At 39.0% G+C, this 20383-nt stretch overlaps 3 protein-coding genes across 7 annotated transcripts in view; 1 reads left to right on the top strand and 2 right to left on the bottom strand.

The window, feature by feature from the left end:
* Positions 1-20383, top strand: part of LOC113664889 (trafficking protein particle complex subunit 5) — a 34019-nt gene that overhangs the window by 2182 nt on the left and 11454 nt on the right. The window contains exons 5-7 of one of the 4 annotated variants that reach the window (XM_089187447.1): positions 1106-1165; positions 2668-2732; positions 3437-3546. In XM_089187447.1, the coding sequence (XP_089043573.1) occupies positions 1106-1165; positions 2668-2732; positions 3437-3535 (224 nt within the window). In that variant the 3' untranslated portion in view covers positions 3536-3546. Of the gene's footprint in view, positions 1-1105; positions 1166-2667; positions 2733-3349; positions 3636-20383 lie in introns of those variants that run through there. The other 3 variants (XM_027180508.2, XM_089187448.1, XM_089187446.1) reach the window with 3 other exon arrangements.
* LOC149037829 (uncharacterized) lies at positions 7302-9304 on the bottom strand. Its single transcript, XM_089188354.1, has 4 exons — positions 9293-9304; positions 8348-8468; positions 7598-7855; positions 7302-7411 (listed from the first exon to the last, which is right to left on the bottom strand). Exons 1-4 carry the CDS (start codon positions 9302-9304, stop codon positions 7302-7304), a joined length of 501 nt encoding a protein of 166 aa, XP_089044480.1.
* Positions 9222-20141, bottom strand: LOC149037828 (uncharacterized). Of its 2 annotated transcripts, none has more exons than XM_089187431.1 (2): positions 10842-20141; positions 9222-9592 (listed from the first exon to the last, which is right to left on the bottom strand). In XM_089187431.1, exons 1-2 carry the CDS (start codon positions 14173-14175, stop codon positions 9570-9572), a joined length of 3357 nt encoding a protein of 1118 aa, XP_089043557.1. In that variant the 5' UTR covers positions 14176-20141; the 3' UTR covers positions 9222-9569. The 2 variants fall into 2 exon arrangements, with proteins under 2 accessions (XP_089043557.1, XP_089043558.1); XM_089187432.1 differs by having other exon boundaries at positions 10862-20141.

Genomic DNA, 20383 nt, shown 5'->3' with positions numbered 1-20383 from the left:
TTATTGTGAGGCAATTAGAGTGACACCCCTTATCATTTTGAGTTTAGTTAAAAATAAGGTTAAATGCAATTAAGGTAAAGTTTGAGTCAAGTCAGTGCAGAGGGTATCAAAGTGGAGATCCTGATCATGTCAGGTACAAATTTGAGAAAAATTCAAGCATCTTGCAGTATTTTATGCATCAAGAATTTAAAAGGGAAATTTCAAATCTCACTTAACTTGCAGTTGCCTTTCTGTAAAATTTTTGGCTTATGTCATAATTTTGGGCTTAATCACATTGCCTCATGTAAATAAAGCTTTTTCCACCCTCAAAGCAGGAGATTACGAGATTAGTGAGATGTGTGAAGTCCAGGGCCCTTGCCAAGTGCTTTGACTCATTCTGCTTTAGTGCTATTTTGCTCATTTCTTATCCTTCCTCCATTCCACTTCTGGGTACATACTCTGTCCACGCACAGGTTTCTTGGTGACATGTTAACCATTTCCAGGTGTTGCAATAGCAGAGTCAGGGGGAGGGAAGGGTTTGAGGAGGTCTGAACAATGCCCCATCAGATGTGTGGATTTGTTTACAACTTTTCTGAGGCCAAACTTCTGGCAGCAACAAGATTACACATGACTGCTTAAGTGGCTTATGTCTTTTCTTTTGAAACACTGGTTATTGAGAAGCAAAGCAAACTGAATTCCATGGTTCACCAGTTCAAAGAGTGCATCACACTATCCAACAGATAAATTGCTATCCAGGGAATAAGTTTTAATATTTAACATAAGTACTGCATTATCCACTGGTTAGAGATTTATCCAGTGTTTAATGTTACATACCCTTTGTACAGAAAGGTGCAGTTCTTGTCCTAGTAAAAGGTATCTCCATGTGAAGTAGTCATGGGAACTTAATCTGCTACATTAAATTGAAATTCTGAATCTGAATTCCCAGAACAATTCACAGTTGATCATCCTTCTAGAAATAAAGGCCTTGTGTTAAGAAATGTTAAAATGATTATTACTGTTAGTAGCAAATACATTTAATAGCAAATGGCTGACAGCATGTTTCCCTTAAGTGACTAGACTTCAATCTGCATCAAAAAAGTTTGCAAGACCTTAACAGTCCTTTCAGATTATATAATTGAAAAAGAACCTCTTGTCAATAAGTTTATCTCAGTTCCAAAGGACAAAGGTACAGTGTAGAATTTTAGATCCTGTGAACTCTTTAACTCCCAAGATCTGATAGTCAATTCTCTCCTCCAGCTTTTACATATTTCCTTTTAAATTGGTTACAAGAATTTGATGTTAGATCAAGACAACAACTTCTACTTGATATGTTTGAATATTCTCATTACCTGTTTGCTGGACAATGTATAGATATTGCAGTGAGAGGTTAAATGTTAATCATTTATGGGAGTTAACCCTTTAAATCTCATGAGTGATCAAAGCAGAATTTCTCCTTATGATATCAAGATAATATAAGGCAGATAAGAGATGAGAAAAAAGAAAAATATCAATTTGGGGATTTTTAGTGGATCCAATACTACATTCTCCAAACAAACTGTATGGTAGACAGAAAGGAGAATTACTAATGAGATCTTGGGAGTTAAAGGGTTAAAGTGAGGTATAAAAGAACTAGAAATTATTTTCATTAGACATGAACAGATGAAAGAAAGACGTGATTAGTGTGAGTTGGTGTTGGTGCAATCCCACATCTATGTGAAATTTGAGCACCAGTTTGAAATGTTTTAAATTCAGGATTTAAATGTTATGAGAGGTTCTGAGGTATAAACCCTTAAAACTCTATATTATTTTTATTCCCCCAAGCTTCTTGGTGAGTTCTATTGTATAAAGCTTAATTTTAAATATTTAAACTGGGTTATAATCATTGTGATTTAAGTTTCCTATTGGCAGACAAGAAATTTACCCAGTTAATAATGGTTGTAGGACTGAGTGGTCTGTAATCACATGAGTTATAAACAAATCAGACTCACACTTTGCAATCATCCAATTTTGTTAATCACTCATATGAATAAAGACAGAATTGGAAGACAAAAAGTCCTGTTACCAATTAATCATAGCCATTACAATTTCCAAAAAAGATACATCTAGTGGAGACAATGTCTTGAGTTACAAATTACTCCATTTTGGAAATTCCCAGTTTTTCTCATTATGAGTGGTCGTTGTTATGGTTATCGGGAACTATTCTGTGATTGGTAGATTTACCTGAGTGGACTAGGTATAATTGGCTGTATCAGATGTCAGATTACAGGTGTATGATTACAAGTGTTTGATTACAGCCAACTGTCTGATTACAACTCTACAAAATAATTAGTGAAAAACAAAGCAGTTAGTGCACCATTCACATTTGAGGAAATTGTAATAGTTATGATTATGTTTGTGACTGGGAAGAAATCTCTTAACCCTTTACCTCTCAGAAGTGTTCAACAAGTAACTTCTCCCTATAATACTGAAACTGATCAAGTAGAAGTTGTTTTCCTGATATAACACCAAATTCTCATAACTAATTTACAAGGAAATGTGTAACAGCTAAAGGGGAGAATTAACAATCAGATCTTGGGAGTTAGAGGGTTATCAGGCATTGAATCAGTTAATTGATGGCTTAAACAGATTCTGGCCAGCTTGGGGTTTTGCCTCCTGGTTTTTATACTTTTTTCATTTCATACTTTACAGGAAGCCTTAACTGTGCATCTTTCATTGCTGGCATTGTTGAAGCTGTGTTACATGGATGTAATTTTGTAAGTTCTTTAAATCAATAATTTTTAAATGAATGTTTTATTGTTAATGTAAGTGTAATTAATGTCAGTTAAATCTGGTTATTTAACAACCATTCACCAAATTGAAGGTGGCTGATGGTGAATATTTACTGGGTTGCAAAGTAGCAGGATAAATATCCACTGACACTGATTGGAGGTGAATGGCAAAGAATATTTGGAGTTTGAGTAACCAATCAAAGTGCTCCTCAAATACTATCAATTGTCTCATTATTTTCCTATCTGGCTCACCAATACCACTAGTGCTAAGCTCTTGGCACTTCCAAGCCTTTGTATGGGAAGCTTTGAGTACTTAAGATTTCAATGACCACATTTATTGACAATCAGTCAGCAAGATTAAGTTGCATTGCAATTCTTAGGTGAATTATGTCAAATATAATTCCTATACTCCCTGTAAATCTTCAACCCCCTAACCCCTTACATCACTGCTTAATCAAACTTTTAGGTAATGGAAGTAAAAGGGATGATAACCAGCACATGAAGTTCTTGATTGCTAAACGAATTCTCGTTGTTAGTAAATACTAATTTAAAAGAAAATGAGTAGAGAGAGGTACAGAGAAGATGCTTTCTATTTTTTTTAGGGTTAAGGTGAATTGAGATTTCTGGCTGAGTGATTTATAGTGTGGGATAGCTACTGACAAGGAATTCACAATATGATTTTGTTGTAGCCTGCTAAAGTAACAGCACACTGGCACAAAGGAACAACTTTGATGATCAAGTTTGAAGAGTCAGTGATACAGAGAGACAAGTCAATGGATGGAAGATGAGATAATTAACTGTAAATAATTCATAACATCGACAACATTGTGAAAAAAAAATTGCGTGTTCAGTAGGAAAAGAATTAATTAAAGAGGTTAGTTGTGAAAATAGCCTTTGGTTGTGTCAATTTACTCGTCATCTATGACACATTCATCAGGTGACAGAAATGTTTATACCATATCTCCTTGAGTAAGCACCTGGATATTTGTTTAAACATTCAGCTCAGTAGAGGTGCTTATTTGAAAGAGGGCGATTGCTGTTCTCCAGTACTGATTCCATTCTAGTTGAAGCTTAAAGAGTTTTAAATAAAGTGGCAATAGATAAAGGTTTTCCATGTATCCATACAATAAGTGTGTGGAAGGAGCTTCTTCAAGAGGGGCAAATAATTGGCATTATGGCCAAGGGAATGGGTGCATGTTCGGGGTAGGGTGCTTATTAGATCATAGACACTTATTCAAGAAAAAAGCAGTACTTACCAGTATATATAACTGCTGACTCTCAAGATCGCTTAATCAACTCTTCTTTCCATTTGCTATAAATTTCTTTGTGTACAAGGCAAGAGAATTTGGTTATCAGTCTTGACATCCTCATGCTAATAAGGTTGTCTGATTATTCTCAATACAGCTCTCAATACAGTTTTGGCAACTTTTCCCCAGGCTCCCTATCCTTGCCCTTGTTATTGTGACGAGTGACCCCTCTATTACATGTAAAGTATAAAAACAATTCGATCAACAAAATCAGTAGTCGCAAATTTACTTCACCTGGTGAACATTATCTTGCGAAGTCTACATTCAGCAAAATCATGCCAAACACTCGCCGTCATTCTTACGATCTCAACTTCAAGTTGAAAATCGTAATTGAAGCTGAAGCTGTTAACAACAATCGAGAGATATCGAGGGAATACGGATTTTCCGGATCAATGGTTTGGAAGTGGCGCAATAGTAGGACATCTTGTATCACCTTGTCAAGCGCGCTTCCATGGGCCGTTACCGACCAAAAGATCCCGAACTACATCAACCGTAGGCCGACTGGTTCAGTGATCAAAGGAGCCAAGGTAAGCAAATGCCTTCTTATCTAATACATTAAAGTTCACACAGCAACCAGGTGGACAATCAGACATAGTTTGATGCTACTCTGGTTTGCAGATTTAATGAATGTAACCGAAGAAGTTACAATTCATAGACCCAACGTTTCGACACTCCTGTCTAGTGCCTTCATCAGGGGTGATCTAGACGCTGTAACAAGAGGTCCTTTTATATGATCACTAATTAGCGGCCTTTTTTTTTTTTTCTTTTTTTTTTTTTCTGACGAGGTGTAAATAAGCGTCAGGAAGCAAACCGCCATCGTCACGATCTAAACCTCCTCCCAAAAATATTCAAAAGGATGTTTTCAATGCACTTATAGCTCTCAAAAAGGATCCGGACAGGCTCGTATTATCTGCTGACAAGGGTAATTGTGTTGTGGTTATGAACAAACAGCAATATCACGACAAAGCTTTGACTCTGCTTAATGACAAGAGTACGTTTGCTGTCTTAAACTCTGATCCTACCAGTAAAACCTCAAAGAAAGTTAAACAAAATGTTGCTTGATTAGCAAAAAGCTGGTAAAATTAGTGACTCTACGTACAAAATGTTCGACAGTAGTGACGGCTTATGTCCACGTCTTTATGGCTTACCTAAAATTCATAAACCGGGAATTCCTTTGAGACCCATTGCCTCTTTTGTTAATTCTCCGACTTAGGCAATTTCTGGTTCTCTTGCGAGAATTTTGTCGCCTGTTGTTGGGAATACTGATTACACTGTCAAAAATTCCTGCGAATTTGCGGATTTCATAAAAGATAAAACTCTTAACGCTTGTGAAGAATTAGTATCTTTCGACGTTGTTTCGCTCTTCACTAAAATCCAAATGGGCAAATGGCTATACAAAAACTTTTCTCCGTAACTGCCAAAAACCAGTTACAAATAGTAACGCTCTTGATGAAAGGGAACCAGCGACTGGTTTTGCTGTTATTCCTTACATACAGGGTGTTACGAATCAACTTATTCTACAACAGATGAACTCTTTATTCCAAGACAGGATTACTTCCATATTTCAGAGATCTAACTCATAGCCAATTGGCAGAGATTTTTCTGCATTTAAGCGTCGACAAGCTTCGCGCAGGGTGCATAGCACAAGAGGCAAGTGACCAGTTAGTTTGCCCGCATGACACTCCCGCCATCTGCAAGCGATTTTCAACTTCTGTCTCCAAAGATCAGTTCTGGCCAGGATATACTTTAATGTTTTTTGGCGATGTGATTTTGAATGTGACATTTCCACATCAGCGTGTTCTTGAGCTTTTGTAAAGCCGGAAGTGATCCTTCTCTACTGGAGCAGGTAACTTGAGACACGTATTTCTCCAGAACTTCGTCAGGTATCCTCTTTCCCATCTTTTAGTCGTATTTTTAAGCTCTGTACGATTTTTTTAAATGTGAAGTGCTTCGGATTTATTTTTAGGACGCGCAACGCTTCTCCTTTTGCGAATCCTATCTTAACGCCGCTTAAAAAGTGTTTACGGGCCGGCACGACTCCTGCTAGGCGTTGAGCTAGTATAAACGAGGGTCTGAATGGGGGGGTCAAAATGTCGGTTGTCGGTTAAAATTTCATTACTTTGTCGGTTGTCGGTTAAGATTTTTGACCTTTGTCGGTTGTCGGTAAATCTCAGTTAATAATTAAAAATACAGGTTAATTATTCACATTTATTATGCAATTTGCCCAGTTTTAAGACTTTAAACTCTAGACGAAGTGTAATACTTGTAATAATTCATTATTTGTTTTCACTTAAACCTCGTTAACGCTGTTTTTTAATTTAGCAACGTGCTCATCTACCCCACTTTTGTTTGCAAATCTAGTATACCGATAAAATTCACCAAAGCTTTTATTATAGATGTGAATTTGTTTCCTGTCGACTACGGGGCATCGAAGTAAATCAAGAGGGGTAAATTCTACAAAGAATGAAACACCCACTCTAGCCCCTGGGATACCTAATTTTAATTTGTAAGCTACGGAAGTCTTTTTTTCCGAGACGTCCACAAAAACTCACTACACTTATTATTCAACGGCTCTCGTGGCTTTTCTGCGAGGTTTCTTTTTTTTCTCTTTTTTTTTGCCAAAAATTTGGTTGTCATACGTATCAATCTGCACCGTTAAATGGATTTTTTAACTGTTAGTACCTCTTACATGTCGAGACGCACTAACGCACGAACAGCCCTGCCGGATCGGGTAACACACGCTCTGTTGACAACCTCTGGATGTTCTTCAAAATCTGATTCCTCGTCATCCGAATCTGTCTCATACTCATCGATTTGTACTTCTCTGTGATCCTCAAACACCTCAGTAACATCCCCTTCGTCCACAAATTGTATGCTGACAACGCGTTGTGCATTTGCTGACGATACAGTGTTTTCTTCAGGATATCGAAGCCTCTCTTCAGACTCGTCGGTGTGGTGAACGGCGTAGACAGCTGGCAGCAAGGCCCCAGCCTTATCTTTTGTGATCTCACTCCTAACCGTCCGTTGGCGTACTGGGCCCAGTTGTTCGAAGGCCGATTAGCGCTAACCCAGGGTTAAATTTTAATCTACGTTTCTTTATTCCTTTACTCAAAAGCCTTTTTGGGAAAATTTTCAGTGTCCTTTTTAAAGCATCAAGTAGTCATACTCTAAACAAAAAGAATTCGATTGAATTTTCTTGTAAAGCTTCTAGATCTGAAATCGGATTTCACACTAACCCTGGGTTATCTTAACCCAGCTTTAAACAACCCGGCCCTGGTCTGTAACTCTCTAGCCACACTTTGATCTGTCCTTCCATCCCTGGTGTTATGTCCTCACTTGGCAAAGGTGTCATCGTAGCTATAGCAGAAAGGGGCATGGCGGATTGAGGTACCGGATAGTAGGATTTGTCATGCGTGTAGTACTTTGCTGCCCATCTAGATGTGTGCGTTTATAAAGAAGGAATACCGCAGAATTTCCAAAGTAGCGAAATTTATGACTTTTGAAAATCAGGTAAACGAACTACAAGTGCTACTTCAGCCCTACCATCCTGAAACTTTTGAAGGTCCCCTTGTTGCCTTTCGTTTCTCTTGATGTCACCTCCTTCAGTCATGATCCTCTTGGCCAGATTTTCATCTTCTTTTGCTTCTTCTCGTGATTTCCGTTTCCTTCTCACTTTTGACTCGTCACCTTTCTTCTCAGTGTCGTTCATTGACTTCTGCTTGCTTTTATCAGATGTAGCCGGCGCCTTCAGCAACACTACTGGCTTTCCGGTCCAGTTTGTGACCTCTTGGATAATGTGTACTAAAATATTAAATACCGCGTGTTTTAAGTTTTCTCTTTAGTAGGCTTTTGAGAAACTTACACAGTTCTTATCAGCAAATGCTCGTCAAGATGTATAAAACGTGCACATCGAGCGAAATCTCTCGTGCGTAGCTTCCCTCGAGGAGAGAATTGAATATTATTTGAACGTCTGGTTTTCAGAAACGAATAAATTTAAGGGCGTGTATAAATAAACGGGGTCTTTAATATGTTAAGCTACACTGTTGTTCATTCACCAATTAATCAGAAAGAAGCTTATAAACTGATTTACTCGCTACTTCTTTGTAGAGATTTTTCTTCTCAATTTTCGCATTCAAATGGACGGTGAAAAAGAAAAAAAAAACATTCCGCTCCACAAAACAACAAACAAAAAACGGTGGAACCAGAGTTTAACCACGTTAATATTTGAGCTTAATATTTAACTACAGAACTAAAGTGATTCATCAAACTCCGCTGCACGCGTTCCACACTTACCGTTGAGCTCACTGCTACTTTCATCCGATATTAAATTTGGAAGTTCAAGCTGCCATTGCCCATCCGTCACAATTGCACAATTTTCGCATTTGCCCGCAGGCGATTTCGCCAGGCGAAATAACTTTAACAAAAATCCGCCAATTCCATATTGATGTGCCTGCTCCTTTAGACCTAAAAACTCCGTTAGATGTTTTTTTAGTTCAGATACTCCTCTATGAGCTTCTTTGTCTACTGGGACCCTGCTTCGATGACGTTCGATGACGACTTCTTCACCTTTTCGAAAAAAACGCACGATGACTTTAGCAATCCCAGTCATGACCCGACCGCATGAACAAACAACGAGTAATAAAAAGACAACAGCAGGGCGTCTCGTCGGCTCGATTGTGATCCGCTGTTCTTGAAATGAGACAGCAGGGCGTCTTGTCAGCCCGATTACGAGCCGCTGTTCTAGAAATGAGCCCACGCTGCTCACCGAAAAGAAGGATCCCGTGGATTTAAAGTAATTTGAAGACAAGAAATTCTATAATTCGGCTAAATTTGGAATTAATGTGGTTACGTCGGGTGAAGAAGGATTTTCTGAGTTAGAAATCATCAAAATGCTGTTCTTTCTGAATACAAACATCCCTATCACGTCTGACCATGTCGGTTGTCGGTTGTCGGTTAGAATTTATTTGTCGCTAGTCGGTAATTTTTTCCCCGTTTCGTCGGTAGTCAGTAATTTTTTACGCCCTTTGTCGCTAGTCGGTTAACCCCATTCACACCCTCATAAACGAATCTCTCCGCAGTTACCCGTATATTAACAAAAACAAATATGGAAGGTATTCTTAATAACTAAACCTTTCAAAAGGCTTGAAAATACAAAAATCATACCAGATTTTAGTGGTTTGTTTAATACTTAAACTACTGTCTTAACTTTACTGAATTCGTTTTACTCAAAAGCCTTACGTAGGTCAACATTGTTTCGTGCTTATTGTATAAGAATATAATTTTTGCATGAAAAACATAAAAAGTGGGGAGTACATAACCAGTACCTCCTCCTGATAATATCAGAAAAGAAAGCATCAAAAATAGGAATAACCGTTATTCTCTCCCCTAACCTGGGATAGCTCTTTTTTTTTAATGTCGATGAAATACCGAATAGAGTATTTTCTCTACTTATTTCTATTTAATTTATCCATCTAAAAGTCTTTTAACTCTGTTCCCTTCGAGTACTTGTCACTATTTACTCTATCGGGGTCTTTTTTCCTGCAAGAAAAAATTTGAAATAACCCAATTTATTATATACTCAACAAAATATTGCGTTTCTGATTGGTCAATGATGAATGCATAAGTAGATTATAGAGTGCAATAGAGGTTATAGAGTGCAATACGGAGAAGTTGCCATGGAAACACCGGGGAAGCGCCAAATTTGAACACCAAATTATAAAAAAATGGCTGACAGCCGGTTTGCTTTGTCAAACCAAAACATCGTTGAGCAACTTAAAGAAAATGCGAAAAACAAAAACACGCTGAAAGCTACACAGACCTGGTTAAATGTCTGGCAAACATGGGCGACTCAACGAAAAGTAAACCCAAAAATGGAAGAATACGAGCACGAACAACTCGATAAAATGTTGGAGTAATTTTGTCGAGAATTTAATAAATAAAAAATCGTATGAACCTGCTCGTGCATTTCGTGATTTATGGTCACTCGTGATGTTTTGAAAGTTCTCAAATTGCACTCGCCTACGGCTCGTGCAATTTTGAGAACTTTCAAAACATCACTCTTGCCCATAAATCACGAAATGCACTCGCGTTCATGCGACTTCCTATACTTATTATTACCTCAATTAATATTTTGGATATAAAGCAAACACAATTACACCAAGCACAATATATAAAAATAATTGGCTATTACTTGTATCTCATTGGTAGAGAGGCATCTGTGAGATTTTATACTTTACACCAGAGAGAAGAGATAGTAACTCTTCAAAAAGGAAAAAAGAGTGTGTGTAGATATATATATATATATATATATATATATATATAAATAAATATTATGAGAGGAAAAAAGGACGTAACTACATTTCCATTTCCCATTTTTGAGCACTCTGGCATGGCTTAGATGATCCCACATATGTGAGATCACTTGAGGTGGCTATATAGTCTTTCCTCCATCCTAGCATCAGCACTGCACTGATGAGGCCCATATATACAACTAACTGCAGACAGTACTGTTTCGGCCTTCTGGGCCTCATCAGTGCAGTGCTGATGCTAGGATGGAGGAAAGACTATATAGCCACCTCAAGTGATCTCACATATGTGGGATCATCTAAGCCATGCCAGAGTGCTCAAACTAGAAAAACTAGTGAGCATGCATTATATACATATATATATAGATAGATATATATTAAACTAACCTTGATGTTCAAGGTAACAAAGGATCCCCATCCAGTCAACGACTAGTAAGTCATAACCATCCTCACATCTAATTTCACTTTAATTAATGAAATACCTGTTCTCACCGAGTCTTGCCGCTGCTTGTCAAACTCGAGTCTCACATCATCTCCAATCAGCGTAAACGAAGCCCAATCAGAAATTTTGTTCAAGGGGTTTTTTCTCATCCCTTTCATGGCCTGATGAAGGGATTCACTGGCACTTCTTCCTTCAATGAGGTGTTCGTAGAACCGGCTCATCAGCTGCTTTGTTGCTGAGTCTGGAATGGCCCACAGCGCAACCAACACCGAGCGAGCACCGGATCCTAAGAACGCACGGGCAATTCCTATAACTCCCTCGGCTCTTATCTCTCCACTTCCACTGTGACAGCAACTAAGCACTACCAGTTTAGCTCTGACTTTCACTCGTGAGACATCAGCCATCGTCAACATGAAAGCTTCCTTCGGGATAGCGTTTTGACTGTTGGGAGTAGGAATGGGGGAGAGTGCAATTTCTCCTCTTTCCGCGTCACCATGGGCAGCAAAATGTATCAAGCTCACTGAACATATCTGCTCAAGTACCGCCTGCTTCGTTGCTTTATCTTCAACTAGAGGCGGAACACCCACCAGTCGTCCGACCATCTCCGCTTCCTTTCTTGCAGCTGGCAATGGTTGCAGCCAATTAACCTTGGGATTGCCTATTACCAAGGCACCAGTGTTGCTGTGATAGTCCTCTGGACTATCTTGAATGTTCTTGAGTGTTGTCAACGAAGGAATGATACGGATCTTATGAGTCTCTGACAAGTATTCGGCTCCCTCCTTTTCACTCAGGGCAGCAAAGGGAACTTTGTACAACCTGCGGTCAGGAACAATAATGACTTCAGGCTCATCAAGCAAATCATAAACGGGGGCAATAAACATTTTGTAACACAAATATAGACTTGAAATCACTTTCTCGTCCTCGTCCTCGTCCTCGTCCTCCTGCACAAGTCGCAATCTTGCTGAGCTCTTTTGCGCGGGGGAGAGAGGTTGCAATTTAATCGTATTTAAAGACCGATCTTCACAATCTTTAGTGGGCAAAATACCAAGACTCCGGAAATTATCATCCAAAAATTGACTCAAAGACAAATCTTTGGGCAACCCAGCCTGAACTAGATTCTCTTCTGGTGATACTCTTCTATAGTGAAGGACTCCACTTGTTTTCAAGACCCACAAATGCAGACGATTCTGAAAATAAGAAATGTACAGACAAGTACAGTTATTTTTCTTTCTTAAAATGTTCTCAATGCCAAACCAAGATTGTGGATTAGCAGAGATGTGCGTTTCAACCGAGTACTTCTCTGCCATTAAGTCTGATAGGCCTCTAGCTCGGCCCAACTCCTCAACATAAAGAGCATCCCGAGCATTTCCGGTGTCACAAAGCAAAGTACAAAGCAGCTTGTAGGGGAATATTCCTGTGTCCTCCAGAAATGATGTTTTGAACTGATCATTGGCGCCCAAGAAATATCTCAGCTCCTCATACTTTTCAATGCACAGATGAAGACACGACATAGAGTCTTTAATTTTATTTTGAAAAAAATAAAGAACGGAGTAACTTTCAAGGATTTGGAACTCGTTTCTTCCTTCTCCAATATCTCTTGATATGAATAAAGCTTTCTCCAAGCATGCTTCCGAAGCTTCAAAATCACCAACATATCTAAACAAAATTCCAAGGTTTGCATAACATGATGCTTCCCCTCCTCTGTCCCCAATTTCAGTTCTGATGACAAGCGCTTTTTGGAGATACTCTTCAGCCTTGTCGTATTGGCCAAGCGACGTAAACACAGTACCTAGGTTTCCGTAGTCAGTTGCCTCCCCTTCTCTGTCGCCAATTTCAGTTCTGATGACAAGCGCTTTTTGGAGATACTCTTCAGCCTTGTCGTATAAGCCAAGCGACTTAAACACAGTACCTAGGTTTCCATAACATGATGCTTCCCCTCCTCTGTCGCCAATTTCAGTTCTGATGACAAGCGCTTTTTGGAGATACTCTTCAGCCTTGTCATATTGGCCAAGCGACGTAAACACAGTACCTAGGTTTCCGTAGTCAGTTGCCTCCCCTTCTCTGTCGCCAATTTCAGTTGTGATGACAAGCGCTTTTTGGAGATACTCTTCAGCCTTATCATATTGGCCAAGCGACGTAAACACAGTACCTAGGTTTCCGTAGTCAGTTGCCTCCCCTTCTCTGTCGCCAATTTCAGTTCTGATGACAAGCGCTTTTTGGAGATACTCTTCAGCCTTGTCGTATTGGCCAAGCGACGTAAACACAGTACCTAGGTTTCCGTAGTCAGTTGCCTCCCCTTCTCTGTCGCCAATTTCAGTTCTGATGACAAGCGCTTTTTGGAGATACTCTTCAGCCTTGTCGTATTGGCCAAGCGACGTAAACACAGGACCTAGGTTTCCATAACATGATGCTTCCCCTCCTCTGTCGCCAATTTCAGTTGTGATGACAAGCGCTTTTTGGAGATACTCTTCAGCCTTGTCGTATTGGCCAAGCGACGTAAACACAGGACCTAGGTTTCCATAACATGATGCTTTCCCTCCTCTGTCGCCAATTTCAGTTGTAATGACGAGCGCTTTTTGGAGATACTCTTCAGCCTTGTCGTATTGGCCAAGCGACGTAAACACAGTACCTAGGTTTCCGTAGTCAGTTGCCTCCCCTTCTCTGTCGCCAATTTCAGTTCTGATGACAAGCGCTTTTTGGAGATACTCTTCAGCCTTGTCGTATTGGCCAAGCGACGTAAACACAGGACCTAGGTTTCCATAACATGATGCTTCCCGTCGTCTGTCGCCAATTTCAATGGTGATGACAAGCGCTTTTTGGAGATACTCTTCAGCCTTGTTGTATTGGCCAAGCGACTTAAACACAGTACCTAGGTTTCCATAACATGATGCTTCCCCTCCTCTGTCGCCAATTTCAGTTGTGATGACAAGCGCTTTTTGGAGATACTCTTCAGCCTTGTCATATTGGCCAAGCGACGTAAACACAGTACCTAGGTTTCCATAACATGATGCTTCCCCTTCTCTGTCGCCAATTTTGGTTGTTAGGGCAAGGGCCCTCTCAAAATATTTCTTTGCTTTTAGGCTTTCGCCAAGTTTATAAAGCATAATTCCATACCCTCTGTATAAGTCAAACAGTTTCCTTCCGTATCTTTCCGCACTTATGTACTCAGAGATATGACGATAAGCGCTGAAAAGAACGGTATATATGTCGCTGTAAAATTGTAGCAGTGCTGAATCAAATTGGTCTTTGCTGTTTTGATCGGTGCCATTTAGCAAAATCAAACATTCGCTGCATATCTCAATGGCTTTCTGAATGCGTCCTGAGTTGAGCAAGAACAGGGCAACAAATAAGGCGAGGCTCATGAAAGGTGTCATGGCTTCTGCTGTTAGGTTTCCATTGCAATCCTCACCTGTTATTAGGGAAACATTATTTTTAGTAACACAATACTAAATGGTCGATAATCTTGATAAATAACGAGTCACTTCAAACAGGAACACACATGTTAAGTTACAAAAACGGGCTGGGTTGATTACACCCAGAAACTATTTGTAACAAGCTGAAAGTGTTAGAATTCACAATATCCACTTAAAAACAAACCAAAAAAAAGTGAAGAAGTAGGTTGGTCACCTTTCATTTTCCTCAAGTTGGGATTTTTGCAGAACATTACATGACTTTAACGTCATTGGACAAAGATAAAAAAAAAACTGACAGACTTTATCTTAACTTTTGCAATGAGAACTTTCCACATGCATAGTTTCTATAAACAACGGGGTAAGTTTTTGAAGAAACTTTGGTGGGGTATTAAAAAACTATTTGGCTTTACCAACTGAGTTGACAATGTAAATTGGCCATGATAATGAATTTCAGCCTTCGTTTACTTCCGTTTGAAAATTGTCATTAACCAAGTTCACTGTGCATTTATCATGGAAGAAGCAAGTCCCATACATGAAATTTCAATTCCAATATTGGAGCTGACAGTCAGTGTTATCTGCGTAAGGCTCTCCAGAATTATTCGAGAAGAATTGGAAATGACAGCAGACCAAGTTTACTACTGAACTGACTCAGCTTCCGTGTTGAAGTACATCAACTTTGTTAACTCGCAGGTAAGCGAACCGTAGAAACTAGCCTTAACTCACTGGGTCACTGTCGTAAATAGTAGCGGAGCTCGCAGAGCGTAGCCCCAAAATTATGCAAAATAGTAGTAGCCCATCAAGCCGAAAAAATTTGGATGTACGACCGTTCGACCGTACGACCGCACAAGGTGCTTCTTTTAACATGCGTGGTCAACTGTACCGCGGGCACGCCAACGCCACGGCTTTGTCCAGTAGTTCAGTGGTCAGTGCATTAGGGCTGCGAGTTGGGCGACCCGGGTTCTAGTCCTTGCCGGGGCAAGGCGTTGTGCCCTTGAAACGTGCGGGGAAAAAAAATACGAGCTCCGCTTTTAGGCTTGGCTAAATCTATATATTATACTTTGACCTAGGTTTTTTAGTTCCTTCATCTCGTCACGTGATGTAAAAGAAACATTTTGCCCTTAGGCTGAATTATATTCCTACCGATTTCTGTCTTTCATCTTTTTTTGAGTGAACGTTAAAAGCCAAAAATCTATTATGTACATCCTCGAAGTTGGAGCAGTCTGAAGATTAGTGAAAAGTCTTACAAACTTCAAAGAGAACTTAAAGATTATCCGCAAATGGGCTTAAAGGACTGACAATGGAATTAATTGTATTTTTAAAACAGTTACAATTGGAGTATAATAAATCAATGTTAAGAAAGCTCATACAGATTATAAACAAATAGATACCAAATGATAATCGCATAAAAAATCAATAAATTACTAAGAGTTTTGGTTTTTTTATTCAGTTTTTTCTACCTTTGTTCACATTTCACTCAGGTGATAGACAGTTGCGCCTGACTTAAACTACATTCATATTTGAAAATCAAAAAGTTTCATTGTTACTAAGAATTTGTCACAGGATTTGTGATCGAACTAGAACTTCTGGTCTTTCTAATCGCATGAGGAAACTAAAAAAATTTCTCTTCCCAGTGTCTCAACTTTCTTAAGGCAGATAATTAGGAAACCGGAAACAGAAAGAAATGGGAAAAGAGAGTCCCTTCTTAATTGATAATGAAGCTCATTGGTTCAATCAATGAAGAAGATTGAAGAATAAGAGGCTTGGTTATATCATGTATTGTGTGGTAAGGAAGCTACCTTTTCTCAAAGGAAACAAACTGCTGCCATGTGTCATAGCCTGACTCGCTGATTTATTTTTGAGGCATTATTCGCTTTGATTAAAAACAAACAAAAAAGACAAGAATAAAATGCAAATTCAGCTAATGAAAAATCCATGGAAATCAAAAGAAATCAGAAAGGAATTAGAAAGGAATAGTCTACAATATAAGTTCTAGTTTCCCCATTCTTAGTTTATTGATTTTGTTTAACCGGTTGTCAAAACGTATGTGCGATGCAGACCATTAGGATCACTCTATTTTATTTCTTACTCATGAATAATACAAGAATGATTAATGAGAAAATTGCTCTAGTTTTCTCGAGAACTATTCGACAGTTTAAATAATGTACCGTCCAAAATGTTTGTACTGGAAATTTCCTCGCTCGATTTTATTGAAACACCGTTCTTTTGGTTCATTACCGAGATGATCACAGTTGTAAGTTATTGACATTCGGGAATGTGGCAACATTTGCAAAGATTGTTCATTTTAAAAGCAATGAGCGCATTTATCAGACGAATGTCCCTGAAAACGAATATAGTAAATATAATTGTCCACATGATGCCCTACCGTCGATTGCATTTACCTTTCCAAGGTGATGTCACTAAACTTCTGGATAAAAAGAAAAGCCTGCAAGATTTGGCCGAATTACCCTTAATCTACCCCCTTACAGTTATGTTGGTGTTAATGCCTATTTAGTCACCGGAAATTCATTGTAAAGGACAATAAAATTTCTATTAGTTCAGCCAATTCCTTGAGCACGCAGATCGTCAAGTGATGTTCATTATGTTATTTCATAATCTTTCTTCCTGTGACAACTCGTTCTCCATAATATTCAGTAAAGTAGTTTGGTGGTTATTAGCATGTCGTCAATATGAGCGTTCACTTATCTCACGGACGGGCGGAGATTGTATACTTGGCTTGTAAGGGTCATAACTTTTTAGGGACTGGCCAAGGGGGGAACTGGTAAGTCTACTGTGGTAAGGGAAGTCATCAACAATTTTCGAGCGGCCGGAAAAAGGTTTCTGTGGTATGTTCCAGTGGTATATCATGCACGATCCTGGTGCCGCTTCTATCGTGCATTCCTATTATGGATCAGGAATTGCAGACCTATCACGGGGACAGCTGTCTGCTTGGTTGATTGGGACGCTCGATTAATGCGAGGTGTCACTGTGGGGATGGGAATAACTTGAGCGATGGCAAAGTAAGCTTAAAAGGGCAGAAATCGCCAGAAACTAATATGGACACACAAGATGTGTGTACTTTTATTGATTTTACGTGTTAAATGTTGATTTCTCGAAATATTTCTCGCTATAAATCGACCATACTTCGCTCCCCCTTCTATTCTTAATAACGTGTTCAACGTTCATGACTTAACACATAAGTAACACAACCCCTGACGCTATCATGCATGAATTAATCGTTTGCTTTTTCTCGAGACGTGAACTTGGACCACCTCTGCTGACACCGATCAGTAAAGGACATTCTGCATTATGAATATATCTTTATATGGGATTGATTTTAGTTTTTGATCACGTGATTGTTGAAACCATCAGTTTCTCAAATTAAACAATGCCTAACAATATCTTAACTACTGAGGTTGAAATATATTGTATAAAACCTTAACGGTTTGAAGGAAGAAATTTAACGGTGGAAATATAAAGCATCCGTTCAACGGTAAGATACGCTTATACTATGAATGCAATAACAGTGAATTTAAGAAAGTTTCACTCATCTGAGAAAATTAAACCATGTCTCTTAGTGAGCGCGCAGCCTCACAACTTATCGTCCTGTGCGAGACTCTGGAGCTTAAACGGAAAAAAAAGAAACAGATTACGGCTTTAGAAAAATATGTACCGCAGAACCCGCCGTTAGTATCCAAAGGTTTAAGTGAAGGGTATTTCGACAATGAAACGCTTGTGTATAAGTAGAAATATGGCATTTCGAATCTAGTGCGATCTCTGAATCGTTCGTTCAACCCTCCTAAACAGATTCAAGTTGATAGCTGATGTAGAGTCATAGCCACTGGAAAACCACCTTATCAAGCACCACGGATTTCCTTCAGCGAGGGACAATCCACAACATAAATAAAGGTCTGATTTTAGTTTCATGATCATCAATTTCTCAAATTGAACGATACTCAATAACATTAGTTAATGAGGATAAATTAAACGGTATAAAGCTACAGAGATTTAAGAAGACCGCTGGATAACGAATTTATTTCACTGTGGTGGCGATTCAATCGCGCCATCAACCGCTTAAATGAAGGGCTAACGCTCGAAACGAGACATAACTACATATTGCAAAAACAAAGCTCGAAAAAGCAGCCACTGGGCTTTGCCATGAGAGCCTTACCTCTCTACAGTTACAAAATGACTAAGGCTGATAAAAACCGAGTGAATAGGAAAGATTTTCAATCGCACTTACCAAGATGTTGACAATGTGGTTGATGCTTTCAAAATGAAACAACAAAAATAATGAATTACACTCCGCACTTTTCTCAACCTTCCGAACTTCCGCCGTCACGGCGTTTTAGGTATCTAGATCACGTGTGTTTTCGGTTATTCCCCTCCCGCTCTTGGCTACTCGAAATAAAATTGCATATTTTTTGTGCGTTCGCATGCCCGTCTATCGCTTCCCATTAACATTGAAAATGGTCAGTGGTCATATGATAAAATGCTTATTGACCGAATTTAGTGGGGCCAGTGGAGAAAATATTTGGCTCTGGGTGATGAAGCTTGAGCCTCGCTGCGCTCGGTCCATAGGTCATGACCCCGAGCCAAATAATTTTCCTTCCGGCCCTACCACTCAGTTAATAAGAACACAGTATTTCGGTTTTGTACGTCCAACTTTTATCACATACGATGTAATTGAACGTGGAAAATGAAAGGCGTTATTCTTTTTTTAATAGGAAATGTCAGGCTTTAGTGTTTACCCCTTTGAAAGGTTTGATTTTCATCACAGGATCGATCCTAAGTTTCTTTTTTAACGCTAAGCTATCTTTGCGTGATAATGGACTCATTGTCTTCGTGAACTTTTCATTTTCTAGCGGGTGTGATTTGCATGATCGAAGCCAAAAATACTAAAAAAACTTAGTGACTGTATTTTGGTTTGGCACGTCACACTTTTCTAACTAATGATGGATTTGAGCATCCAAAAATGACACATCTTACTTTGTTTATTCGAAAACGCCACGCTTCAGTGTTCATCCCTTTTAGTTCGTTAGGATTTGCATCACGAGATCGATAAGATTGAGCGTACAACTAAAGCTTCTGTCTTTAAACAGTAAGCTATCTGTGCGTAAAAACTGACCCATTGTACACGTGAACTTTTCATTTTCTTGAGGGTGTGATTTGTATGATCGAAGACAAAAATATCAACTGAGATAATTGATAAAAAAAGAAAACGGACGGAGTGGATCGGTAATTTGCTTGAACATAACCGCATCACGGGTCTTACCTTTGAAGGTGTTAAAACCTTAACGGTTTTAAGAAAGCCATTTAACGGTAGAGATATGAAGCATCTGATCAACGGAAAAGTACGCCTATACTATGTATGCAGTAACATTGAATTTAAGAAAGAAAAGTCTTTCTATCAAGAGATTAAAACATTTCTCTTCGTGAGCGCGCAGCGTCATGACTTATCTTCTTACTCGAGACTCTGGCGCTTAAACAGAGAAAATAACGGATTACGGCGTTTAGAAAAATATGTACTGTAGAATTCGCCGCTAGACAAAAAAAAAAACAAACAAACAAACAAACAAAAAGATTTGTGCTCGTATGCCCGTCTATCGCGTCCTATTTAGGTCGAAATTTTCAACAGTTAGTGGTCATATGATAAAATGTTTATTGACTGAGTTTTGTTGGGCCGGACGGGAAAATATTAGGCTCTCGGTCACGAAGCAAGGACCTCGCTACGCTCCTACCTCTCAATCAATAAGTACACAGTATTTGGGTTTGTATGTCACACTTTTATCCCTAATGATGTAATTGAACATGAAAAATGAGAAGTGTTATTCTATTTTTCATGGGGAACGACAAGCTTAAGTGTTGATTCTTTTAAAGCTTTCATTCACATCACAAGATTGATCACAGTACAACCTAAGTTTCTTTCTTTAAACGGTAACCTATCTTTGCGTGACAATCGACTTATTGTCTTCGTGAACTTTTAATTTTCTAGCCGGTGTGATTTGCATGATCGAAGCCAGAATTGCTAAAAAAAACCGAGTGACTGTATTTCGGTTGAGCTCGTCACAATTTTCTGACTAATGACGGATTTTAGCGTCCAAAAATGAAACATCTTCCTCTGTTTATAACATGTTCAACTCTCGTAACTTAGCACCAAGTCACACAACGC

Source organism: Pocillopora damicornis, chromosome 11 (genome assembly GCF_964200805.1).
Source record: "Pocillopora damicornis chromosome 11, jaPocDami1.2, whole genome shotgun sequence".
In the NCBI taxonomy this organism is placed as follows: Eukaryota; Metazoa; Cnidaria; class Anthozoa; order Scleractinia; family Pocilloporidae; genus Pocillopora; species Pocillopora damicornis.
Note: the sequence above shows the minus strand (reverse complement) of the source record. Positions and strands in the feature narration are given on the sequence as shown.